General features: G+C 36.1%; 1 protein-coding gene across 4 annotated transcripts in view; it reads left to right on the forward strand.

Annotated features, from left to right (window-relative positions):
* Window positions 1-27,900, forward strand: part of ROCK2 (Rho associated coiled-coil containing protein kinase 2) — a 187,206-nt gene that overhangs the window by 90,360 nt on the left and 68,946 nt on the right. For all 4 annotated transcript variants that reach the window (XM_072635358.1, XM_072635359.1, XM_072635356.1 and 1 more), the window contains exons 4-5: window positions 9,720-9,857; window positions 17,641-17,901. In XM_072635358.1, the coding sequence (XP_072491459.1) occupies window positions 9,720-9,857; window positions 17,641-17,901 (399 nt within the window). The remainder of the gene's footprint in view (window positions 1-9,719; window positions 9,858-17,640; window positions 17,902-27,900) is intronic.

Consider the following 27,900-nt stretch of genomic DNA (forward strand, 5'->3'; position numbering starts at 1 on the left):
TAAGTCACAAATAATGAGAGAAAGGAAAATCAAAAGAAAGAAAGTAGGAAGGAAACAAGCATTTATTTAGATCTTCTATGTGCCAGACATTGTGAGGAACACTTTACAGATATCTCATTTGATCTTCACAGCAACCCTGTGATAGGTGCTATTATTATCCCCATTTATTGGTGAGGAAACTAAGGAAGACAGAAGTCAAATTGATTTGCCTAGGGGTCACACAGTCAAACTTATGAAGCTGGATTTGAACGCAGGTATTGAATTTTGATGTAGCACTATATTTTGCCTCCTTGCTCCCTCAACTGTGAGGTTTTACTTCATACCCAGGGAAGTTGACAAAAAAGATGCCAACAGGTAACATTGGGCCAGTTGTGGAAAGATAGGCACACTAATGTACTATTGATGAAACTATGAATTGGTCCATCAATTCTGGAAAGCAATCTGGGTTTTTTTTTATTTTTTATTTTTTATTTAACTTTTAACATTTATTTTCACAACATTTTGGGTTACAAATTTTCTCCCCTTTTATCCCCCCCCCCCCACCCCAGACCCAAGCATTCTAATTGCCCCTGTGACCAATCTGCTCTCTCTTCTATCATCCCTCTCTGCCCCTTGTCTCCGTCTTCTCTTTTGTCCTGTAGGGCCAGATAGCTTTCTTTACCCCTTAACCTGTATTTCTTATTTCCTAGTGGTAAGAACATTACAGTTGATCCTAACACTTTGAGTTCCAACTTCTTTAGCTCCCTCCCTCTCCACCCCTTCCCTTTGGAAAGCAAGCAATTCAATATAGGCCAAATCTGTGTAGTTTTGCAAATGATTTCCATAATAGTTGTGTTGTATAGGACTAACTATATTTCCCTCCATCCTATCCTGTCCCCCATTACTTCTATTCTCTTATGATCCTTTCCCTCCCCATGAATGTTGACCTCGGATTGCATTCTCCTCCCCATGCCCTCCCCTCTATCATCCCCCCCACCCTGCTTGTGCCCTTGTCCCCCACTCTCCTGTATTGTGAGATAGGTTTTCCTATCAAAATGAGTGTGCATTTTATTCTTTCCTTTAGTGGAATGTGATGAGAGTAGACCTCATGTTTTTCTCTCACCTCCCCTCTTTATCCCTCCACTAATGAGTCTTTTGCTTGCCTCTTTTATGAGAGATAATTTGCCCCATTCAATTTCTCCCTTTCTCCTCCCAATATTTCTCTCTCACTGCTTGATTTCATTTTTTTTTAAGATATGATCCCATCCTCTTCAATTCACTCTGTGCACTCTGTCTCTATGTATGTGTGCGTGTGTGCATGTGTGTGTGTGTACTCCCACCCAGTACCCAGATACTGAAATGTTTCAAGAGTTACAAATATTGTCTTTCCATGTAGGAATGTAAACAGTTCAACTTTAGTAAGTCCCTTATGACTTCTCTTTGCTGTTCACCTTTTCATGGTTCTCTTCATTCTTGTGTTTGAAAGTCAAATTTTCTTTTCAGCTCTGGTCTTTTCATCAAGAAAATTTGAAAATCCTCTATTTCGTTGAAAGACCATTTTTTCTCCTGAAGTATTATACTCAGTTTTGCTGGGTAGGTGATTCTTGGTTTTAGTCCTAGTTCCTTTGACTTCTGGAATATCCTATTCCATGCCCTTCGATCCCTTAATGTAGAGGCTGCTAGATCTTGTGTTATCCTGATTGTATTTCCACAATACTTGAATTGTTTCTAGCTGCTTGCAATATTTTCTCCTTCACTTGGGAATTCTGGAATTTGGCCACAATGTTCCTAGGAGTTTCTCTTTTTGGATCTCTTTCATGCGGTGTTCTGTGGATTCCTTGAATATTTATTTTGCCCTCTGGTTCTAGAATCTCAGGGCAGTTTTCCTTGATAATTTCATGGAAGATGATGTCTAGGCTCTTCTTTTGATCATGGCTTTCAGGTAGTCCCAAAATTTTTACATTGTCTCTCCTGAATCTATTTTCCAGGTCAGTTGTTTTTCCAATGAGATATTTCACATTATCTTCCATTTTTCGAATCTTCTCACTATGTTCTGTGATATCTTGCTTTCTCACAAAGTCCTTAGCGTCCATCTGTGCCATTCTAGTTTTGAAAGAACTATTTTCTTCAGTGAGCTTTTGAATCTCCTTTTCCATTTGGCTAATTCTGCTTTTGAAAGCATTCTTCTCCTCATTGGCTTTTTGAACCTCTTTTGCCAATTGAGTTAGGCTAGTTTTCAGGGTGTTAATTTCTTCAACATTTTTTTGGTTCTCCTTTAGCAGGGAGCTGATCTGCTTTTCATGCTTTTCTTTCATCTCTCTCATTTCTCTTCCCAGTTTTTCCTCCACCTCTCTAACTTGATTTTCAAAATTCTTTTTGAGCTCTTCCATGGCCTGAGCCCATTGGGTGGGCTGGGACACAGAAGCCTTGATTTCTGTGTCTTTGCCTGATGGTAAGCATTGTTCTTCCTCATCAGAAAGGAAGGGCGGAAATGTCTGTTCTCCAAGAAAGTAGCCTTCAATAGTCATTTCTTTTCCCTTTTCTGGGCATTTTCCCCAGCTAGTGACTTGACCTCTGAGTATTCTCCTCACACCCACCTCACCTCCTGGTCCTCCCAGCCAGCGTTTGGGGACTGAGATTCAAATGCTGCTTCCCAGCCTTAGGGCTTTTGGCGGGGGCAGGGCTGCTATTCAGTGTGAGAATTAAGTTCATGTGCTGAGGTCAGGGCAGGGCCGCCTCTCAGGCTCAGTTCCCTCAGGGGGTTTATGCACAGACCTTCCACAATGGATCCAGGCTCCCGCCCGCTTGGGGAGCCCCTGTCTGCAGCTGCCTCTCAGCTTCTACCTCCCGGGGGGGGGGGCCCGAATCATGGGGGCACCCCACTCCCCTCTCGACCCGCCAAAGAGACTCTCTCACCGACCCCCGTCACCTGTGGGTGGAGGGACTTGTGTGGCCGCTGGAGATCCCGTCCCTGAAGCCTGCTCGGGTCTGTTTCTCTTGGTGCTGTGGCCGCAGCAGGTCTGGGCTGGGCTGGGCTCTGCGTCTGCAGCGCGACGGACCTTTTGCGAGAGGTTTGCAGGTCCCTCTGTGGGTGGAGGGACCCGCGTGGCCACTGGAGATCCCGTCCCCGAAGCCCGCTCGGATCTTTTCCTCTCGGTGCCGAGGCTGCTGCAGGGCTGCCCTCAGCTCCCAGTCCCGGCGCCCAGTCCGCAGCGCGAAGGACCCCCCCGCGAGAGGTTTGCAGGTCTCTCCGGAACAGAAATCTCCCTCGCTCCAATATTCCATGGCCTCTGGGTGCAGAATTCACTGTGAGTTGCTCCCCTGTAGCCGATCTGTGGGTTGTGGGTTCGGAGCTATGTGTATGTGCGTCTTTCTACTCCGCCATCTTGGCTCCGCCCCCAATCTGGGGTTTTGTAAAGCAAGTGACTAAAATGTTCATGCCTTTAGATCCATAGATTCCACTAGTAGTCATATATCTCAAGGAGGTCAGTGACAAAAAGAAAGGCCCTATATAAACCAAAATATTTACAATAGTATTTTAGTTGTATCAAAGAACTGGAAGCAAAGTCGGTTCTCTTCAATTTGGGAATGACTGAACAAACTGGTACTTACTATTGTGTTACAAGAAATAACTAATGAATATAGCATATCATGTGAAGGCTTAGATGAATTGATCCAAAATTAAGTAGTAAGCAGAACCAAAAAACAGTATACTACCTAAATACAATAATGTAAAATAAAAAAGAGGAACTGAATTCTTCAAAATTACCAAGTTTGACCTCAAAGAAGAAATATAGAAGGCTCTTTACCTTGCTTTTTTCTTGAACTGTGGATGTAGGATATTGCTTATAATAGTAGAGTCTAAAATATGTTGGTTTTGCAAAATTTCTCTCCCCTCCCCACCCTCCCCCCTTTTATTGTAAGGGACAGTTGTGAAGAAACTGGTTGGAGAGTTATAAAGTGGGAAATTGAAGTGATATAAAATATAGAAAGTTAATAAAAATTTATATTTAAAATACATTAGTATCTACGGAAGCTTAATTCAGTAGAAAAGGCACTGATTTGAAGATAGAAGATGTAGGTTCATATTCTAGCTTTGTTATATATAGGTTGCTTAACCTCCCCAAGCCTCAGTTTACTTATCTGTAAAATGAAGAAAATGGACTAGATGACTTCTCTAAGGTCCCTTCCAATTTTAAGTTTATGATCTAATGAACTAGAAATTTTTAGCATTATTCATCTCCCATCTCTCTCTTCACCCCTAAACACATCAGCGTATGGGAATTACAAGATGGATTAGTGAATATATTCTGGGAGAAACATAATGTATTCAGATGGGTCTAAGAAACCAAAAGATAAATCTTTAGCTGAAATTTACTCTTTCATGTGTTGGTAGAGGGAGGTAAATGCTTGAAATATCTTAATTTTCCAAATCTAATTTAGTCACTTAGCCTCACTGAGCCTCAGTTTCCACATCTGTAAAATGAATGAGCCAACAGAGGTAAAGCATTTTATAAAACAAATATGTTACAAATGCCCACCATCATTCTGCCTCTTACCTCTTCTTCAAAATATTTAACCTTGGTTTGTGTATTTTCCTTTAAAGAAAGTTAAATGTTGCTGTTCATTTAGCAGATAATGAACTTGTCTCTCATATTATCTGTAATTTTTGCAAAAAGTTCCATAAGTAGGATTGAATTTGAATCTACTTTTTGTCTTGAAACAAAACACTGATCATTTACTTATCTACCAAATTTTAGGTCATTGCCCCTCCTTTTACTTATTCTCCCTGGTTGATCAGGGTAGGTGAGTTTGAACACTAGCTGATCCTCATCGCCACTTCCAGGTTTCTCTCTGCCAGTATCATTCAGTAACATCTCCTTTGAAGTTTACTCAAATCATATCTACCATCCAATCAAAATTCTAGTCACTGTTGTACCCCAACTTCCCTTCTGTCCTCAATGAGTTCAGTGCCTGGTGCACAGTGTTTCTTACCTCTTCCTCAGCTCCTCATCAAATTGAACTTCAACATACATATTGATGATCTCTCAAACACCCTAACTTCACAATTAAGATCTTCTAATCACCCAGGCTCACGAACTAGGTGTAATCCTCAGCTCCTCACTCTAAACCTCTCCCCTCTCTCTCTATCTCTCTAATCTGTTGGTAAGTCCTGTCATATCTCTTATGTATACTCCCTTGTCTCTTTTGACATTGTCACCACCTTGATGCAGGTCCTCATCAACTTATACCTGAATTATTGCAACCTGCTTACTGATCTCCCTGCCTCTCTATTCCTGTCCATTCTTCATTCACCTTTGAAATTTATCTTAAAGTGCCCACCTGACTGTTCATTTCCCTTCTCTGTACCCCAGTTGTTATCACCTTCAGAATGAATAAAATATCTTCTCTTTGGCAAGAGAAGCCTGACTCTCTCTTACTTTTCCCATCTTCTTATACCTTATTTATTACCCTCTCTCCCATATACTTTATGATTCAGTGACACTGGATTCCTTGCTATATCTTCCACAAGATACTCCATCTCCCAACTCTGGGCATTTTCATTGGCTCTTCACCATGCCAGGTATACTTATTCTCACTTTTCATTTCTGCCTCCTTGCTTCCTTCAAGTTTTAGCTAACATCTCTCTCTCTTTTTAAAAATAAATTTACTTATTTATTTTTAATTTTCAGCATTCACTTCCATAATATTTTGAGTTCCAAATTTTCTCCCCATCTCTCCCCTCACCCTACTCTAAGATGGTGTGTAATTCGATGTAGGAGGCTCTATATATGCATTTGTGTTAAACCTGTTTTCACATTAGTCATATTATAAAAAAGAATTAGAACCAGTGAGAGAAACCATGAGAAAAAAGAAACAAAAAAAAAGAGAGAGCAAATAATATGGTTCAGTCTACATTCAGACTCCATAGTGTTTTTTTCTGGATGTGGACAGCATTTTTCATCATGAGTCTTTTGGAATTTGTCTTAGATACTTACATTGCTAAGAAGAACTAAGTCTTAAAGTTGGTCATCGCACAGTTACTATGTACAATGTTCTCCTGGCTCTATTCACTTTCCTCAGCATCAGTTCATGTAGGTGTTTCCAGGTTTTTCTGAAGTCTACCTGTCTCATTTCTCATGGTATTCCAGTAGTATTCCATTACTATTCCATTCATATTACATTCATATACCATAACTTGTTCAGCCATTCCCCAACTGATGGGCATCCCCTCAATTTCTAGTTCTTGGTCACCACAAAAAAACAGCTATAAATATTTTTGTACATGTGGGGTTCTTTTCCCATTTATATGATCTCATTGGGATACAGCCCTAGAAGTGATATTGCTGGGTCAAAGGGTGTGCACATTTCTATAGCCCTTTGGGAATAGTTCCAAATTGCTCTTCAGAATGGTTAGATTGGTTAATTACTTTTATTTGGTTATGTTTAGCTAGCTGGTAAATAGGTAGAATTATTTCTAATCTGTTCTTCATAACAAAATTCCCTGTTTCATGAATCATCCGTAAGTATTATTACAATAGAATTAATTGCTTGATCTCTAAAATGTACAAACAGAAGTTCCCCTAATGAAGTTAGGAATAGTTCAGAATTCTATTTAATATACAGAAATATAGCAGTGAAAAGAGCTGCATAACTATTACATGGTTACTGGACTCACTATTTGCTTTGGGCTGATTGAATTTAACGCTGAATAGCAAAAAAATAAAAAAATTCTTTAGGAAGCAGAATTGTAGGGCGTAGATAATTCCGTTTTTTTGATCCATCTGTGATCTAATATTGCTTCAGAAGAGAAACACTTGGAGCTTTGAAAATAGAGAACTGGAGGAGTATTAGAGTAAATATTTGTGAATTTAGCAGTTTTTATAGTAGCTGGATTGTTTTGATCTTTATTGTCATGTACTTAGCCTTAGACCCTAATTCTCATGGAATTGAAAACATCAGAATAGTGGAGGAATGTCTTAAAACAAAATAAAAAGAAATTGCATTTAGCTATGGATATATGATAATTGTTGGAATCTATTCAGGAGATTGTACCACTCATAAACCCATCATAGAATCCATGTAGTGTTTTTATTTGTAATAAAATAAAATTTAACCTGCATTTTTTTATTTCCTTCTGTGCTAAAGTGGTGAATTCAATATAGGCAGCTGGTTAGGAAGTGACTTAATTCCTTTAGAAAGGGGGGGCAAAATGTTTGTTTTCCTCTACCTTCTTTTTTTTTTAGTAGGCAGGATGTAGTATGTACATGGATTAGACAGATCCCACTTCCTGTCACTATTCATCTACATCTTTGTGTCTTCATGGACTACCTCAGCTTATCACAAAATAGAGGACAGAAATCTGGATTCGGAAGTATTTAAATTATGTGAATTTAGTTTAAAAATATTGAAAAATATGTCCTGTATTACGCCAGGTCCAGAGCCATTACCCCAGCTTCTTGGGACTTTCTGTCTTAAAGGCCTGGATTTAATTACAACTTTGGATGTTTATCATCTTTGTGTGCGACTATGGGCCACTTTTAATCTCTCTGGGCTTCTGTTCCTTCATTTATGTTATTGGGGCAAAAATAGCAACTGCCTTACAGAATTGTGAGGATCAAATAGGGCAGTGTATGCAAAGTATGTTGCAAATATTGGAAATGTTATAAAGATAAAAGCTAGTGTTATTTTTATTGTGTTCTTATTTTCTGTTGGGGTTCAGTTATATCATGGGATCTTAATCTTTTTTGTACCATAGACCTCTTTGGGATTCTGAAACCTATGGATAAGTGAACAAAATAAAATGCATAAGATTGCAAAGGGAACTAATTCTATTGAAATAAAATATACTTATCAATATATTTTTAAAAATAAATTTACAGATCCCAGGTTAAGAACTCCTGATAGAAACAAACAGTCTTGGAAAAAGTTTCTATCTTCTTTTATTCTTTTGTATTTAATGTTCCTAAGACTATTTTACAAATGGATAAAGTTAGTACTTTTTTATTTTTAAATGGAATGTGAACTTATTCTCCTTTAGGTTCACTAAAGAAACCATTTTTCATACAATTCTGCAATGATAATATGTACTTTATCCTCTCTTCACCTCATTTTGATCTTGGCCAAATTTCTCTATTTTGAAAGTTTTTTATTTCTTCATTTGGGACTTGCATTAAAAACTTTTTTTTTTTTTTAGGAACCAGTCTAGTGTTATTTCCAGGGCATTGTAGGTAACAATTTGGTTGGTCTCTTATTATGGTCTGGTTCCAATATAGTTTTTTGATATTCTCTAGGCTATTTTGAGGTCTGTATTTGTATGTCATCCATCAGTTCATCAAAGTTCATGAATTTATGGTATGTTAATCTACCCACCAGTTTTTTATGCATATTAAGCATATGCTTAATTTTTATAATCAGTAATAATGTGTTGTACTGTTTCCACAATTTCATTACACAGTGTGTATGTGTTACCAAATCTGTCCTCCTTAAGGATAACCCTTTTGCAGTTTCTTGTGTCAGTGGTCCTGAGTTAAACCTTTCATTTTCTATATTATTATTATCATCCTATAGTCAGTAAGCATTTGTTAAGTGCTTACTTTGTGCCAGTCACTGGGTTAACTTTTGGAGATACAAATACAAGGAAAAAGGAAAGTAGCCTATGCCCTTGTGGAAGCTTCCATTCTAATGAGGGAAGACTATAAGTAAAAGGAAGCTGAAAAGAATAAGGGGGTTTGGAAGAGGCCTAGACAGAGGAATTGTGGGAAAAGAAGCCCAGAGAGTCCTGAGCAGCCCAGGAAAGAAGAAAAGAGCAAAAATGGCAGACCTGGGCACTTTTCTTAAAATGGAGGTTCCCAGAGAGCTGACCAATTGGAGGGAGGAACTGCAGGGATTGGGTGAGAAGGCTTCTGGGTGCGATGGGGAATGAAATCAGACTGTCATGAGTGGAGACTGGAGAGGAATGCAGAATTGAACCATTTGTTATTAAGCTGCTGATCTCTTAGCCTACTCCTACTTTTATCTCTAGTTTCTGCCCAACTTGCTTTTTTACTTTCCCTGCATGTCAAATTAGATTTCTTTTCCAGGAATTTCATTATAAAAAAAATTTCTTTTTCTACTATTTCTGATGGAAATGAGAAGTACATTGAACTTTCTTTAGATTTTTATGCTCCATAAAAAAAAGTAGAAGTTGCCTAGAGGAAGAATTAGTGATTAAAGCTTTGTTTATTTGGGTAGGTTTTTTTTCCCTTTAGGAATTGAGTTTAATATTAGAAAAACACCATTTCATCAGAAATACATTATTTTATTCCTCCTGCCCCTCTCTTTACAGAAATAGCAAGTTTCTGGTAAGGTAACTATTTAAAACAATGTATATACCCATGTTTTAAACTTTGCAAATATACTTCATCCCTATTAGTTAATAGCCATATTTCCTTTGAAGTGATGATTTTTTCTTTTGTTTATTTAATCCAGCAATTTATGGAATTGATGTTAAGTTTTCATTAATGAAATGAGGCTCTTATAGTTTACATTGGACAGGTGTTTTATCATTGGTTTATCAAAGGTACCTTGGCATTTTTTCCATTATTAAGAATTTATGCTATTTTTCTTTAGATGGCTGTTTTGCACCATATTTTGCAACAAATATAATTAATAATAACGTTTCAAATTAAGTGCCCAATTCATTAGTATTTCTTGTTAAAAAAGCACTAATGATAATTTTGCTGTTTGTAAATCAACAGGTTCGTCATAAAGAGTCACAGAATGTTTATGCCATGAAGCTTCTTAGTAAATTTGAAATGATAAAAAGATCAGATTCTGCTTTTTTTTGGGAAGAACGAGATATCATGGCCTTTGCCAATAGTCCCTGGATTGTTCAGGTAAGCACTGTATACTCAGTAAATTTAAATCATACATGAGCAGACATATTTTGTATGCTGAAACTCCAATATGTTTATGCTTGTTTTTTGATGTTTATAAAGTTCCAGCACTGAAATTTAATATTAACAGGACTCAACACATTAAACCATCTTTAATGCTTCCATGACAGTATCTTATAGTATCCTTTATTACTCTTTCTGAAATAAAAGGGTCAAATTTAGAAACCTAAATTTAAAATGAGATTTTTGAATTATCTATATAATTATTGGGATAGAAGAGAAAAATGCCATGTAGATAATTTTAAAAATTTTCAAACACTTAACATTAACTATATTTGTTCTCCTTCTTCCCAAAATTACCTTTTAATTTATATTGTTAAAACAGTTGATCATACATCAGTTGAATTTTGTAAGTATTTATGAAATGCCTGATATGTATATAGAATATAGTGTTATGTATGAGATTAGATATATAAATAAGACATACTTTTTGTTTTCCTGAAATTTATAGTCCAACAATGGAAATATGAAACTCAGAACTATTATAAAATAATGCGTGAAAATGGTGGTACATGAAAGCATTTCAGGTGAGAAATGGTTCAGAAGTATGATGAGTGCCAAGGAAATCTAATTTAGGAATAAAAAATATACTGCAAAACTGAGTAAAATAAATAAAGGAACATTACCAAGCCTTTTCCTCTTTTTTTTTTCCTAACTTTATTTCAGCTGTTAGCATGGTGCCTGTCACATAGTAGTCACTTAGTTAATGCTTGCTGAATCAACCTTTCTTTGTAGCTTATGAATCTGAATTCTTTTTTTTCTTTGTGTCTTTTTAAAAAAAAAATTATTATTTTGTTTTCAGTGTTCTACAATCACTTCCATGTATCTTAGATTTTTCCCCTTCCTCACCTCCTTTCTCCCTACCTCCCCACTCCCTCCCTGAGACAGTATATAGTTTTATATAGGTTCTACACATACATTCCTATTAAATACATTTTCACCTTAGTCATGTTGCATAGAAGAATTAAAATGAATGGGAGAAATCATAAAACAAACCAAAACATAATACAAAAGAAAATGACCTGCTTCATTCTGCAATCGAATTCCATAGTGGAAGGTGTTTTGCCTTAAGACACCATTGGGAATTATTTAAGTCCTTGCATTGCAATGAAGTACTTAATCTACCAGAAAAATTCCTCACACACTGTGGTTGTTGCTGTGTACAAAGTTCTCCTGGTTCTGCTCTTTTCACTCAGTAATAGTTCATATAAGTCTTTCGAGGCCTCTCTGAAGTCTTCCTGTTCATTATTTCTTATAGCACAATAGTATTCCATTACATTCACATACCACCATTTATTCAGCTATTCCCCAATTGATGGGCATCCCCTTGATTTCCAGTTTTTGGCCACCACAAAGACAGCTGCTATAAATATTTTTGTACTTGTAGGACTCTTTCCCATTTTTATGATCTCTTGGGGATGCAGTCCTAGAAGTGGTATTTCTGGGTCAAATGAATTGGAATTCTTACAGTCAGAACCATCTATTATGATGAAAATATTTTAGGAAAATACATATATAATGTGGCTGGCAAAAGTGGGGGGTGTTGTAAGGATATTTTATATTTATATGGATCAACTTGTTACTTTTTTCTGCTTTTTGGTCACAGACTGTTCTGTTAACCCTAGCCTATTATTATAAATTTATGCCTTTGGTCATTCATTCTTAGTTCAACATTTTTTGAATGCTTACTCTGGGAAAACATAGTACTGCTGACTGACTACCATATGGAAACAATTAAATATGCCTTTTCTTCTGCCCTTCCCAATCTGAATGGAATGCCCTCCATCTCTTTCTTCACTTTTTGAATTTTCATTCATCGCTTGAAGTTCAGTTCCCATGCCACATTCTTTAGGAACTTTTCCCTGATATCATGCCACCTTGGAAGAACTGAACACTTACAAGTCCCTAGAAGTGTCTCTGAAAACAGCTGCACAAAATTCCTGAAGCTTGGGACAGTACGCCTTCCACACTGGAAGCAGAGAGTCAGGTAATAGGGTGGGAAAATGGGCAAACAATGGAAAAAAACTCAGGCTATAGAAACTTATTTTGGTAACAAGATCAAAACATACACTCAGAAGAAGACGTTAAAGTCAAAGCTCCTACTACATCCAAAGCCTTCAAGAAAAATATAAATGACTCTCAGGCCACGGAAGAGCTCAAAAAGGATTGTGAAAATCAAGTAAGAGAAGTAGAGGGAAAATTGGGAAGAGAAATGAGAGTGATGCAAGAAAATCATGCAAAATGAGTCAGCAACTTGCTAAAGGAGAGCCAAAAAACCTACTGAAGAAAATAACAGTTTAAAAAATAGACTAACCCAAATGGCAAAAGAGATCCAAAAAGCCAATGAGGAGAAGAATGCCTTCAGAAGCAGAACTGACCAAATGGAAAAGGAGGTCTGAAAGCTCACTGAAGAAAATAATTCCTTCAAAATTAGAATGGAGCAAATGGAAGCTATTGACTTCAGGAGAAATCAAGAAATTATAAAACAGAACCAAAAGAATGAAAAAATAGAAGACTATGTGAAATATCTCATTGGAATAAACACTGACCTGGAAAATGATCCAGGAGAGAGAATTTAAAAGTTATTGGACTATATAAAAGCCATGATCAAAAAAAGAGCCTAGACATCATCTTTCAAGAAATTATCAAGGAAAACTGGGCAGCTAGGTGGTGAAGTGGATAGAGCACCAGTGCAGGAGTCAGGAGGGCCTGAGTTCAAATCTCACCTCAGACACTTGACACTCACTTGCTGTGTGACCTTGGGCAAGTCACTTAACCCCAACTGCCTCATCCTGGGTCATCTCCAGTCATCCTGATGGAAATCTGGTCACTGGATTTAGATGGCTGTGAAGAGAAGTGAGGCTAGTAACCTGCACAGCCCTCACTCAAAGCAAAGTCAAGTGCAAGTCATGTCATTATTTCTCTGATAGCATGATCTTCTTCGGCAGCGAAGGACAAACACACATCAAGGAAAACTGCCCTGTTATTCTAGAACCTGAAGGTAAAATAAAAATTGAAAGAATCCACAGAATATCTCCAGAAAGAGATCACAAAAGGAAAACTGCCAGGAATATTATAGCCAAATTCTAGAGTTTCCAGGTCAAGGAGAAAATATTGCAAGCATCCAGAAAGAAACAATTCAAGTATTGTGGAACCACAATCAGGGTAACACAAGATTTAGTGTCTTCTACATGAAGGGAGTGGAAGACTTGGAATATGATATTCCAGAGGTCAAAGGAGCTAAGATTAAAACGAAGAATCACCTACCCAGCAAAACTGAGTATAATACTTCAGGGGAAAAAAATGGAATTTTAATGAAATAGAGGAATTTCATGCATTCTTGAGGAAAGACCAGAGCTAAATAGAAAATTTGACTTTCAGATGCAAGATTCAAGAGAAGTTTAAGATGGTAAACAGGAAAGAGAAATCATAAGGGACTTATTAAAGTTAAACTGTATACATTCCTACATAGAAAGATAACAATTGTAAATCATAATATATTATATATAATATGTAATTCATATATATATATGAAGTAAGTACAGTATGAAGGCTTGATATCAAAAAAATAAAATTAAAGGGTGAGAGAGGGGAATATATTGAGAGAAAGAGAAAGGGAGAGCTCTAATGGGGTAAATTATCTCACAAAAAAGGCAAGAATAAGCTTTTACAGTCGAGGGGAAGGGGGTAGGATATGAAAGGGAATGAGTGAACCTTACTGTCACCAGAATTAGCTTAAAGAGGGAATAACATAAATGCCTAACTGGGTATAAAATCCATCTTACTCTACAGGAAAGTAGGAGGGAAGAGGATAAGAGAAGGGGAAGTGATAGAAGGGAGGGTTAATTAGAAACAAACACTTTTGAGAAGGAATAGCGTGAAAGGAGAGAGAGAATAGAGTAAACGGGAGGGTGGGATAGGATGGAAGGAGTTATAGTTAGTCTTTTACAACATGATTATTATGGAAGTGTTTTACATGACTGCACATATATAGCCTATATCAAATTGCTTGCTTTCTCAATGAGGGGGGGTGTGGATAGAGAATGGGAGAAAATGTGGAACTTAAAAAAGTTTTAAAAATGACTGTTAAAATTTGTTTTTATGTGTAACTGGAAAATCAGATACCCAAGGAATGTGTTATAGAAATAGGAGGGAAAGGGGATAAGAGAAATGAGTGGTGGTGATAGAAGAGAGAGCCAATTGAGGGAAGACGTAGTCAGAAGGAAAACACTTTGGAGGAGGGACAGTGTGAAAGAGAGAGAATAGAACATATGGGACTGAGGGAATAGGATGGAGGGAAATACTCTTAGCCGCAGTAACTGAAAAAAATTGAAGCAAGGTACGCTGATAAAGGCCTCATTTCTTTAACAGATAGAGAACTGTCAAATTTATAAAAATGAGCCATTTCACAATTGGTAAATGATCACAAGATATAATCAGTTTTCAGATGAAGTAATTAAAGCTATCTATAGCCATATGAGAAAATATTCTAACTCACTATTGATTAGAGTAATGCAAATTAAAGCAATTTTGAGGTACTACCCCATACATGTTAGATTAGCTAATATAACAGAAAAGGTAAATGACAAATGTTGGAGGGAATGTAGGAAAAATGAAACATAATGTCTTGTCAGAGTTGTGAATTGATTAAACCATTCTATACAGTAATTTGGAACTATGTCCAAAAGGCTATAAAACCATATCTATATCCTTTGACACAGCAGTATCACTCTTAGGTCTGTATCCCAAAAGAGATAAAAAACAAAAAGGGAAAGAACCTGTATGTACAAAAAATATTTGTAGCAGTTCTTTTCTGAGGGTAAAGAATTAGAAATTTAGGGAATGCACATCAATTGGGGAACGTCTGAACAAGTTGTGGTATGTAGTTATGATGAAATACTATTGTACTATAAGAAGTGATGAGCAGGATGCTCTCAGAGAAACTTGTAAAGACTTGCATGGGTTGATGCAAAATGAAGTGTACTAGGTACAAAGTAACAGGAATATTTTAAGATGATGAGCTGTGAATAACTTAGCTTCTCAGCAATACAACAATCCATGAAAACTTGAAGGACTTAGAATGAAGAATGCTATCCATCTCCAGAGAAATAACTGAATGGTGTCTGAATACAGATTGAAGCGTACTGTTTTTATAAACTTTATTTTTCTTGAAGTTTCTTTTTGTCTATGTTTTCTTTCATCACATGACTATTATGGATGTGTTTTGCGTGACTATATATATATATATAACCTTTATGGAATTGCTTGCCTTCTCAATGAGGGGGAGGTGGGGAGGAAAGAAGGGAGAGGCTTTGGAACTCAAGAAGTTTTAAAAACAAATGTTAAAAATTGTTTTTGCATGTAACTGGTTAAAAATTAAGTACTAAATTTGAAAAAAAAACATTTGAGTAATTATAACTTTCCCCTCCTTTGATGTATAGCTTGATAGCATTCATAGTACTGTCATATAACTTTTCATTTGATCTCCATAGTAACCCAAGGTGTTCTATAAGCCTCTAATTGGGGAAAAACAACAACAACAACAACAACATAGGTGGGATAGGAGAGGGAGTGGGGAAAGTGAATCTTCTAACTATTGGGGATTAACTTATTACCTCCCAGGGCAGCCCAATCCACTTTTGGATAGCACTGATTTTTAGAAAGTTTTTCCTTACTGCAAGCCTAAATCTACACCTCTGCAGTTTCCACCTACTGAGTGCACTGTCATTTTTGGTCACAAATAAGTCAGTTAGCCATCATGGTAAAATAAGAAAATTAAGCATTTATTACAGGCATACACCCTTACTATCACTTCAGTTTTTAGGGGGAATTGCTCTTAGGTGGTAATCATTCCTAATTGACTTTATCGAACATTTGACTGTTACACATCCTGACGATAAAGAGCAAAGCCCTGTTGGAAGCTATAAGCATGTAGCATGAGTTTTTATTTCTTTCATAATATTTCTTTTTTTCATTACTTTTAAAAATAACTACAATTGTAACAACATTGTGTACAAATAGTAATATTTATATTGTGCTTTAAGGTTTAGAAAGTATTTTGGATACTTTTATTATAGAAATATTTAGGTATGAAATAATGTATTTCCAAGAAAAGCTGTCTTCCCTTATGAATATTACCCACATCAAAATCAGAAAAACTTATTACTTCCCTATGATAAGGAATTTTTTCAAATACTAGATTACTCTGGTTATCTACTATTGTGTCTTATGTACCTAACCTGGTCTGTTGATCCATCACTCTATTTCTCAGTACCAGAAAGTTTCAATGATGATCACTTCATAATACAGTTTGAGATCTGTTGGGTAGGCCATCTTCCTTCATGTTTGTTTTTCATTAATTCCCTTGATATTTTTTGACTTTTTGTTCTTCCAAATGAATTTTTTTATGATTTTTTTCTAACTCTATAAATAATAAGTTTTTGGTATTTAATTGGTATGGTACTGAATAAGTAAAATAATTTAGATAAAATTGTTATTTTTATTATATTGGCTCAGGCTACCTATGAACAAATTGATATTTTTTTCAGTTGCTTAGATGTGATGTTATTTGTATGAAAAGTATTTTGTAATTGTGTTCATAAAGTCCCTGGGTTTGTCTTGGTATGTAGACTCCTATGTATTTTATATTGTCTGTTGTTATCATCTTAAATGCAATTTCTCTTTCTATTTCTTGCTATTGGACTTTATGGTAATATATACACATATTGGGATGATTTATGTGGGTTTATTTTATATCTTGCAGCTTTGCTAAAGTTGTTAATTATTTAAATGGTTTTTTTCGTGAATTCTCTAGGATTAAGTATACCATCATATCATCATATTATCTGCAAAGAGCGATAGATTTGTTTTCTCACTGCCTATTTCAATTCCTTCAGTTTCTTTTTCTCTTATTGCTATAGCTAACATTTCTAGTACAATATTGAGTAATAGTGGTGATAATGGACATCCTTGCTTCACTTCTGATGTTATTGGGAAGGCTTTTAGCTTATATCCCCATTTCAGATAATACTTAGTTTTAGTTGTAGATAAATACTACTTTTCTTTTTAAGGAAAGCCCCATTTATTCCTATGCTCTCTGGTGTTTTTTAATAGGAATGAGTGTTGTATTTCTCTGCTTCTATTGAGATAATTTTATGATTTCTGTTGGTTTTGTTATTGATCTGGTCAATTGTTTCTTATGTGATGTGGTCAGTTATGCTGATTGTTTTGCTAATATTGAACCTGATATAAATCCTGTCTGGTCATAGTATATGATCCTTGTGATAGATTGATAGATTGCTGTAATCTCCTTTTTTTTGTATTTTATTTAATATTTTTTGCTACTACCATTCTTTAAAAACTGAATACATGCAGATTTATACAGTAAATGTTAATTGAATGCTGACTGTGCATTTTATGCCTGCCTTTTCACATCCACACTGTTTTCCACAGTGCTTCTGTTGGAAAAAAAAGTTCATTATTTTCCTCCAAAAAAGGTAATTATTAATTTATGTTTATTTTGAATGTAAGTTTATAGGAGGGCATATACAGAAATTTTGTTTTATACCGGTTGGGTTTTTTTTTTCCATATAAAGACAGGACAAAATAAGATATACCCAAATCTAAAATAGAAGATTGAAATTAATTTTTTCAGTGTATATTTTTAACCAGCTGCTTGTTTTTCTCAGAGGTAATTGTGGTATCTCTCCTTTTTTTTTTCCAGCTCTTTTGTGCCTTTCAAGATGATAGATATCTTTATATGGTAATGGAATACATGCCTGGTGGAGACCTTGTAAACCTTATGAGTAACTATGATGTACCTGAAAAATGGGCCAAGTTTTACACAGCTGAAGTTGTTCTTGCTTTGGATGCAATACACTCCATGGGTTTAATACATAGAGATGTGAAACCTGACAACATGCTTTTGGATAAAAATGGACATCTGAAATTAGCAGATTTTGGCACTTGTATGAAAATGGATGAAGTAAGTATTCAACTAAAATTGTTATACTTTCCTGATTACTGTAAAACATATTAATAAGTAAGGTAAAATTTTAGAAATATAAACATACATTGCTTAGCAATTCAGTTAATACTTTAGTTTTGACTTCTTTCCTTTTTGACATACTTTGGGGCATTGGCAGCCTGGTTGTGGGTAAGTTCGTTATTAACTACACATATTTTCAGTTCCCCCGAGTAGGGAAGAGAAAGGAGAAAGGAGAAAATATTGTCAGTGGCCAGTTTTCTCTTCCATTAAAAGCCAGCAAGCCAACTTCTGTTCATATTGTTTTACCTGAGTAAGAAGATATTATGTACATTTAAATAAAAGAGACTCACAAACTAGGTATCGTAAAACACCTGTTGTATACATATTCTCTTTGCTTGTTCTCTCTCTTGTTCTCTCTCTCTCTCCCACTCACCTGCACGCGCGTGCACACACATTATCATCATCATCCTCATCTAACCTGTTGCCAAGTCCTATAGGTTCTACATTTGTAACATTGCTCTTTTCTCTTGTGACGGTACCACCTCTTATTGGCCCTCATCTCCTTACACCTAGACTATTCTAAGAGCTTAGTGGTTGGTTTCCCTGCATTAAATCTCTTCCTACTACATTATGTCCTCTGCTGTCAAATTGAACTTTCCATGATAATTTCTGTTCCATAAATTTCAGTAGTTCCCAATCACCTTTAACATCAGATATAAAGTTCACTTTCTTAGGGTCAAAATTCTTCATAATCTCACCCCTTCTTACCTTTTCATTTTTTCTTATACTTTACTCCCCTCTACATACTCTGTGATCCTCATTTACTTGCTGTTCCTCTCATAGGGTATTCTATCTCCAGATTCTTTTATTTTCACTGGCTGTTCTCCATGCCTGGTATTCTTTCCCTCATCTCCATCTCATGGCTTCAAGTCCCTGTTAAAATCCTATCTCCTATAAGAACTCTTTCCAGTTCTTTCTTAATAATATTCCCTTAACTCTTTTAAGTATCTCCAATTTATCCTATATATGTCATATTTCTACATAGTTGTTTTCCTGTTTTTATTAATTGTCTGTTATTATTAAGCAGCTAGGTGGTGCAGTGGACAGACTGCTGAGCCTAGAGTTAAGAAGCCCTGAATTAAAATCTGCCCTCAGACACTTCCTAGCTCTGTGACCCTGCACGTCACTTAACCTCTCTTTGTCTTAGTTTCCCAGCTGTAAAAGGGGAGTAATAATAGTATTAAACTATCTTCCAAGGTTAATTATCAAAAGTGATAATAGTGAACACTTAGTGCAGTGCCTAGCACACAGTAGGTACTATTTAATGTTAGATATTTTTATTATTATGTGCTAGTCACTGGGGATATAAAGTGAAAAATGAAATATTCCCTGACCTTAAGCTTACATTCTGCCAGGAGAAATTATATAAATATATACAAACAAAACCATCAGTCTAGACCATCAATAAAACCATCACTGTAGAGCTTGAAAAAAATCTTAGAGGTCAGTCTATCTAACCTTGGATACAGAAATGGAAATAAATCAATTTGACATCCCCAAAGATATTCCCAGAGGTATTAAATGTCAGAGATGGGATTTGAACTCAAGACCTCTAATTCTTGACATAATGTTCTTTCTGTTGTACCACATTGTCTCTTTTACACATGAAGAAACAAATTCAGGGAAATAACTTGCTGATACAAGGCCAGTAAGTGTAAAAATAAGGATTAAAACCCATATCTTCAGCATTCTTTCTAGTATGCCACATCTGTCAATAAGCTTTTATTAAATATTTACTATATGCTAGGCACTGTGTTAAGCACTGGGCATACAAAGAGAGGCAGAAAAATCATCTCTGTCTCTGAAGAACTCCCATTCTAATGGGGGAGACAGTGTGTAAATAGGTAAAAGATTAATGAAGTCTAGATAGAAGGTAATTTGAGAAGGGAAGCCTTTAGCTATTAGAACCGCCAGAAGACACCTCTTACAGAAGGTAGGGCTTGAGTTGGGTTGTCAAGAGACTGGAGTATCCCAGAGGCAGAGGTAAATGCGTAGAGAATTCCAGGCATGGAGAACAGCCATGAAAAGGCACTGAGATAGGAGATGGAGCATCCTGTGAGATTATCAGCAGGTACATCAGTGTAGCTGGACCATAGAGGGTATCAGGTGGTGATTGGAAGGATAGAAAGGGACCAGGTTGTGTAGAGTTTTCAGTGTCAAAACAAAGGAATTTATTTGATCTGGAAGGAATAGGGAGCCATTGAAACTAATTGAACAGAAGTCTGAGTGGAGGATGGATTGGAGTGGGGTGAGATTTGAGGCTTGAGATTTGAGATTAGAATGGTATTGCAATAGTCCAGGCAAGAGATAATGAAGGCCTGAACTAGGGTGGTGTTTTTCTTAAGTCATTAGTGCAATACTTTACTACCACTTATTTTTTCTCTGAGTCCCATACCATCTTGTATTTATTATTATTTTTATTATTAAAACATTAAATATATTAAATATTTTGTGCAAATTAGCTTTGTCTCCAACCAAGGCTAGAAGGTCTTTGAGGTTAAGAGTAATGTCTTCTGTCTCGCATAGTATGTGGTAGGGTTAAGTATAATAGTATTTAGAGCTGACAGAGAGATGTTAGAGATAATCTCTCAAACCCACTGATCTTGCAAGTGAGAAAGCTGAGATTCTGTGATTTTAAGTTACTTGCTTAAGGTCACACAGCTAATAAATAGTAGAGAAATGTTTTAGCTCCATATCTTCTAATTTCACATCCAGAGCTCTTTATGCTAGTTAATTTTGTCTCTTGGTACTCAATAAATGCTAACAGAATCAATTAGTACCATTGTAGTCATTAGTCAACAAACAAACAAACAAAAAACCTAACAAACCAACAGTCCCTAAGTCTGTCACTAAGTTCCAGTACCAAAAGGCCCAGTGAACATAGGCTCTGGCTATATAGGTTGGGTAACTTTGGGTGAGAGTAAAGAAACCTTGCATCTTTGGCTTAATGAAATAGGAGCAAAGTCCAGACTGGTGTCTGTCTGTGTCTGTCACTGTCTCTGTCTCCCTCTCTGTCTGTCTCTTTCTGTCTGGCTGTGTCTCTTTCTAGCTCTGTTTTCTTGTCTCTGTCTCTTTATGGGTCTACAAAAGGTGGCTGGGCTTCCCATTCTCTTGGCAGCAGGATAACCTAGAGAAAATAATCCCCTATAAGATCAAATGTCCCAGAATCATTTAAATTTCAACAAATATTCTTTTATTCAAGAATTTACTGTCTGGTAGGGGTGATGTTCTAATAAGTGGAAAGAGGACACATACGAGAAATATTACTAAACTAGAAACAATAAGATTTGGCAACAGATTATATAAGTGTTGGGTGACTAAGAGTGAAGAATTAAATAAAACAGTGAAGTTGCAAGCTTGAGTAACTAGACAAATGATAGAATTTGTCAAGACAAATTTTTTGATAGAAATAGGGAAGTTTGGCAGAGAGGAACTTTAATGAGGAATGATAGTGAGTTCTGGTTTGGATTTGTTTATTTTGAGATGTTTATGGGCCACAGAATTTGTGATGTCTAGGGAGCAGTTTATGATGCATGACTGTAGCTCTGCCTGAGAGATTAGAGGTGGATATCATTATCTATATCATAATCTTCTGCACAGAGATGATAATTAAACTCAGAGTTGATAAAATCACTGAGAGAACATAGAGTGAAAAGAGAAGAGGGCCCAAGAAAGAGCTTTGGGGATACACATGGTTAGTGGGTGTGTCTTGGATGAAGAACCAACATAGTAGACTAAGCACTCTACAAGCATTTGTTAAGTATTTACTACCTACCAGGCAAATGCAAACAGAAAGATAAACTTGGCTCTCAGGGAGCTCATCCATTCTAATGTGGGGGAAGACAGCACATAAAAGGAAGCTGAAAGTAGAGTAGAGAGTAGGGAAGACAGAAGTCTGGAGAGTCAGAAGTGGAGCTAAAGAGGAACAAAGACATGGCTAGCCTGTGCCTGTGCCCTTTAGTTAAAATGATAGTTTTTGGAGGATCAGACCATTCAAGAGGAAGAGTCACAGTAACCTCCTGGATAAGAAGTCTACTGTGGCATGGTGGAAGAAGCCTGTAGAGTCAGGAGTGGAGTCTTGCCCATGCCCTAATGAAAAATGAGACTAATGGAACACTAATTTTAAGTGAAATCTCATTTCAAAAATAACAGTGATGCTTCCATTACTTGGTAGGTGGTTTATGGTAATAATACTTAACTATTCTTGTTACAACATTCTGTTATACAGCTAATGCTTTCTCACATACTTCAAACATATGACAGTTGCTCTTTATAAAATATCCAAATACGAGTTATTTACATTGTAAGAATAAGAAGGTTGAGAAAAGTGCAGGTTTAGTGTGAATGGGAAAGAGAAAAGATGGATGTATGAACTATGGATTTTTAAGATCTTGGAGATTGCATAGTTTTGACGGATTGCAAGATCTAAAATGTGATCTTATTGGTGGGTGGCTGATATGGGGTAAAGAAGGAGGTAATTGGAATTGATGAGGTAGAGAAAATGTGAAAAAGGTATATGCAGGGTTTTCACCATGAATAATGAAGTCTTGCAAAGATGATGCAGTTTAGAAAACAACTCTGAATTAGTTGAATCAGGTGCTGAAGTTCCTAAAGAACATGCAACAATGACATGAAGGTTGGTAAATGACAATAATAAGGATGTGGAGAAAGTGATACTCTAGCACCCTGATCTAATTAATGCTAAACTAATAATCTAGTAAAAAAAAAATGAAATTACAGTGAACATCCAAATGTAAGCAGTATTTCTCTCAGCCTCAGCTCAAGTCTGATTATCTGTGATTTGATATGTATATGAGATAATTATGTCATAATTAAAATCCTTTGTGATTATCTTTGTCTTATATTTATATATTGTTTTAATCTCAATATCAGCAATACTTCCCTCCTTATCCCCTAAATCTTATTAATATATAATCTACATAGCCTTTAATAATAGATACCGTCAGATTAGGGAAGAATGAAACAACAATGAAAGTGATTGAGGTGGAGATCAGTCATAATAAAATTCTAACTCCTCCATAAATATTTGTTAACATTTACTATCTGTGAGATATTAGGTACTTATTAAATCAACTTTAATTGAATTAAAGTGTGGAAAATATGTTTGGACATGATTATTATGCATAATAATTTTAAAGCAAATCTATATATTTTATCTTTCAAAGATGCCACGTTATAAGTTTGGATCCTGTATTTCAAAACTATCTCCATTCATTCAAACAAATAAAGAGGTTTGCTTTGACAACTTTCTAGTGAACCAAGGCTGGCTTTTTAAAAATATGTCATCTAAAGAGATCTGACAAACTCAGATTTTATGTACAGAATAGGGAGGAGCGATTGAACAAAGTGAAAACCAAGGAGGAAAGAGTACTGAATCAGAGGTTCAAATCTTTGTTCTTACATTCTGCTTCCAATACTTACATGTCATTGAACTAAGTATCACGTAACTTTTGGGATCTCGGTTTTCTTATCTGTGAAATGAGGGAGGTGGACTAAATTACCTCTGAACACCCCTTTTATTTTTATGATCTACTGTGTGTAGAGAATTAGTAGCAAAGATTCATATAAATATTGCTAGGAAAAACTATGCCCAAAATAAATTGAAACTTGTGACACATGTGAGGCAAGAATAAGACAGAAAAAGAACTGACTGAGGTAGATGCCATATTTTTAACAGATGACAGAAAGAAAGCATACAATTGTTTAACTCCAAAAGATAATCATTTCCCTTTCTGAAAATCATCTGGTTAATAATCTTGGAGAATTTCCCCAGGGATTGATGTGATCCTCACTGTATTCACTTTTTTCCATTTGAAAAAATCAGGGCAGCGTTTACCCAGTCTCCAATCTTATGGCATTTCTCGCATTCTCCATGTTTTTTTCAGAGTTCATATGTGCAAATCTATCAATATTAGGAATATAATTTGTCCAGGCTGGATATTTGAATTAGTTTAAAGCAAATGTATGTCTTCTTACTATTTCTTTACTTACTCTGATCTTCAATTCTGTCTCAGCCATATTTGTTCTTCCTTTTCAGTTGAAAGTCCATTCTCCTTGACAGAAGGAGTAGAGAATTAAAAAAGGAATTGAATAATGGCAAAGATCTAACTTTTGTTTATCTTTCCTTGTAATATGCATATATCCTAAAAGGGAGAAAATCCCCTAGTCCATGATTTCCAAGAGTAGCCAAGAGTTTCTTTGGCATAGATTCCCAGACAGCATGTTCCTGCTGCTGCTCTTGATAGATGGTTGTCAGAGTTTCCAAGTTGGTCCAGGTGTTCATAAAATTTTCTGGACCCAGGAGTGCTTAGAGAAAAAGTTGTTCAGAATCTCCAAATGTGAACTTCAAGTTCAACACATCTTTAAGAATATTTTGACAACTATAGATATGCTGAATGAAATATGCAAGGATTACTTGGAGCAGGATGGTCTTTCATTGGAGTCTCTAAACTAGGACAGCAGTGAAAACATCTGCAAGGATGTTCTAATAACCATGGATATTCTGAATGTAAATTGGCATCAAAAATTCTAACTTTACCTATTAGTCTGAGCTATAGCAAGGAGCTATGCAGGTAGGAATGTGTTCCCTGTCTCTCTGCCCTCTTGCCCTGGCTTTCTGCCTCCCATCTCCACCTGTCCACACTGTAACCATAACTGAACATTCCTTTGACAAGGAATTCTTGGGTGGTGGCATCACTGTTACTGTCTTTAAAACAACAGTGACTCCCGAAGAGTAAGTTAGACTGTTACAGCAAGTGCAGCATGAAAGTAAACAAGTTGTAAAGTACAAAGTAATAATGGACTGGATAGTCTGAATTCCGAAGGAACAAGGGAGCATTTTTCTTCTGGAAGCATAACTTAGCAATTAGCATCACATCTTTCCCCATGCAGCCCTTAACTTTGCCTTTAAGGTTAAATGTAAACAGGTGTTTTGATGGAGTGGGCAGGTAACACACAATTTGGGGAATATTTTCCTAGAAGAAATTCAATGCATCAATATGTAATTTGACTACTTGAACTTATAGTGCTTTTTAATATGTGTGAATATAGTGTCAGCAAGGTCCAGTGGATATCATTCAATACACGTTTTGACATTTACATTCAGAATATCCATGGTTGTTAGAACATCCTTGCAGGTATTTTCACTGTTGTCCATTTTGCTAGTAATCTTGCCTTTGGTGATATAACTGGAGCTACTTTTCTCTGAAGCTGATCATTGGGTAAACCTCTTCATCCTATAAAATTCCAAAGGGACTCACACCTCATCATTACCCTCTGCCTTCTAGATTGCAGGATGGAGCCATGAACTCTAAAACCTCCATTTAAAGAAGGGACTCAGCACAGACATCTCAATTCCTACCTAGCTACATTGCTTTGAGACTTACCTAACTTCTCTACTCTGCTACTATCCCCTTGCCTTCTCTCTTTCTTCCCCTCCCCCCACCTTTTTGAGTTTTTCAGCTTCTTTTTTTTGTATTATCTTCTTCCATGAGATTGTAAAGCTCTTCAAGGGCAGGGATTGTCTCCCTTCCCTCTCCCCAGGATTTGTAGAGCCAGTGCTTAACATAGTGTCTGGCACATAATAGGTGCTTAATGAGTGTTTTTTTCACTGCTATTTATTGTCTTGAGCAGCTCGATGGCAGAGATACAATATGAGGCCTAGAGTCAGAGAGACTCCTTCCCGAGTTCAAATCTGACCTTAGACACTTATTGGCTGTGTGACCTTGGGCAAGTCACTTAACCCTGTTGGCCTTAGTTTCCTCATCTATAAAATGGCTGGAGAAGGAAATGGCAAACTACTGCAGCATGTTTGCCAAGAAAACTTCAAATGTGGTCACAAAGAGTTATACATGACAGAAAAATGACTGAACAATAAGTTGATTGCCTACTCCTTGGATTTTGTGAGGACCTGCTCGGTAGCTGATATTGGGAAGTGTGGAACTGAGAACATTTAAAGGTCTAGAAAAGTGCCACATGAAAATCACCATCTGATGGAATTCACAGCTTGTGTCAAGTATTTAGTGTCTCATTGAAGAGTATTATCTATCAGATTGACCTACTCTGGAATCTATGATTCAGCAAAATGTATGGTCCCAAATCCTGAGAACATTCATATCGTGACAAGTTGGATGACTAGACATGCTAGTGACTGTGTTTTCCTATCCCTTTGATATAGTGAGGCTATGAATGATGATATACTATAGGTACAAAGGAGCTAATAAAGTGTACACTGGGACAAACAGCTGCTGAAGGAAGACGCACAGGTGGAACTTTTGTGCTTGTCCTGTATAAAGAATTAAACAAAGTAATCTAATTACATTCTAACTAAAAATGGAAACAGTGACTATAGATCATGTAGAATATTTAGCTGTGCTTAGCATTTTATAACATTTAGACCATCAAGAAATTCCTAAAGGTCTTTTAGTCCAGGACAGAACATGTTTATAGATTAGCCAGGAAAAGCAGGGGACAAAAAAAAAGAGATTTATTGTGACCAGGTATTCACACAATGAGATTGACTTTGGGAAAATAACAGTTATTTGTGGCATCAAGAAGCATTAAACCATCTAGTTTTAATGCAAATTTAATAAATTTGTATTTGTTTTTTTTTTAAATCATGACTCTTATCTATACTCAAGCCCTATACACACAAAATTTACATAGCTGAATGTGATCTGTGTTGGACGTTCTGTAAAACAATAACTACACAGCATACTCTAAAAAATTATAACAAATCTGGAGATCCCCTGAAATGGAGAGAGAAATTCTCTAACAATTGAAAAGAGAGACTCAAAAGGAAAGATGAATTTTTCACAGACTACATGAATACACCCAAAAATGAAGGATTAGATTAAAAAATGAAATAAAGTCTTGAGGAAAGAGTTATAAGGAAAAGAAAAAAGACTAGAAGAGAAAATCGTAGACTTTAACCAAGTAACAGACTCCCCTAAAAACTAGATAGACTATCAGAAATAGGTGACTCCATAAGGCAGCAAGTAATATTAGAACAGTGACAAAACTTAAAAAAATAGAACAAAATATAAGATGATATAAAAAAATTAATGACCTGAAAAATACATCAAAGAAAAAATATTGTAAGCATGCAGAAAGAATCAGTCTAGGTAAAGGAATTGATGTTGCAAAGCTTCCACTACTAAGTGAAAGGTTTGGGAGAATAAATAGTAATCCAAAAGGCAAAAGAGATTGTCCTTACAACCAAAGAAAAACTTAGCTGGAAAAACTGAATATATAGTCTTACAGATGAAAAAGATAGACCTTTTGTGGAATAGGGGACTTTAAAGTATTTTTTGTTGAAATACCAGACTGTAGGAACTGTGTTAGGAACTTTGAAATACAAACACAATAATCAAGAAAAATCTTAAAAGGTAAATTTATTTGAGCAATGGGAAGCATCTGTAGGATGCTTATATTCTGATGGGGAAGAAGAAACAAGCGTCGCTTAATATCCTCAGATTGTTGAAAGTTCAATAAGAATAACAGAAGTCCATGGAGCAGATTGATTGTTCTGAAAAATTTAAGAGGAGAAAGAAGGAAGAGGAAAAGGAATCTACTAGTGTTGAAAGGAGGAAAAAAAAGGGTAGAACTTACAGTATACAAACAGGGAGGAAATATGAGGACAGTGGGCATCAGATAAATCTCACTCTTACCTGAAATGGACAAAGGAGAGTTGAGAATACTCATGCAAACAATTTGTTGTAGGATTGCATCATACTTAGCACGGAAACAAGTGTTTAGTTAAGAGGGAAGATAATATCAAAGAGGGAATACTTGCAGGAAAAACAAAGTCCCTGATCTTGAATGGGGGAGTAAAAGGAAAAAAAGAAAAAACCCAGAATTTAAAGTGATACCCACTAATTGAGGAGTGACTGGACAAATTGCAACATATGAATTAAA

Source organism: Notamacropus eugenii, chromosome 1, assembly GCF_028372415.1.
Source record: "Notamacropus eugenii isolate mMacEug1 chromosome 1, mMacEug1.pri_v2, whole genome shotgun sequence".
NCBI lineage: Eukaryota > Metazoa > Chordata > Mammalia > Diprotodontia > Macropodidae > Notamacropus > Notamacropus eugenii.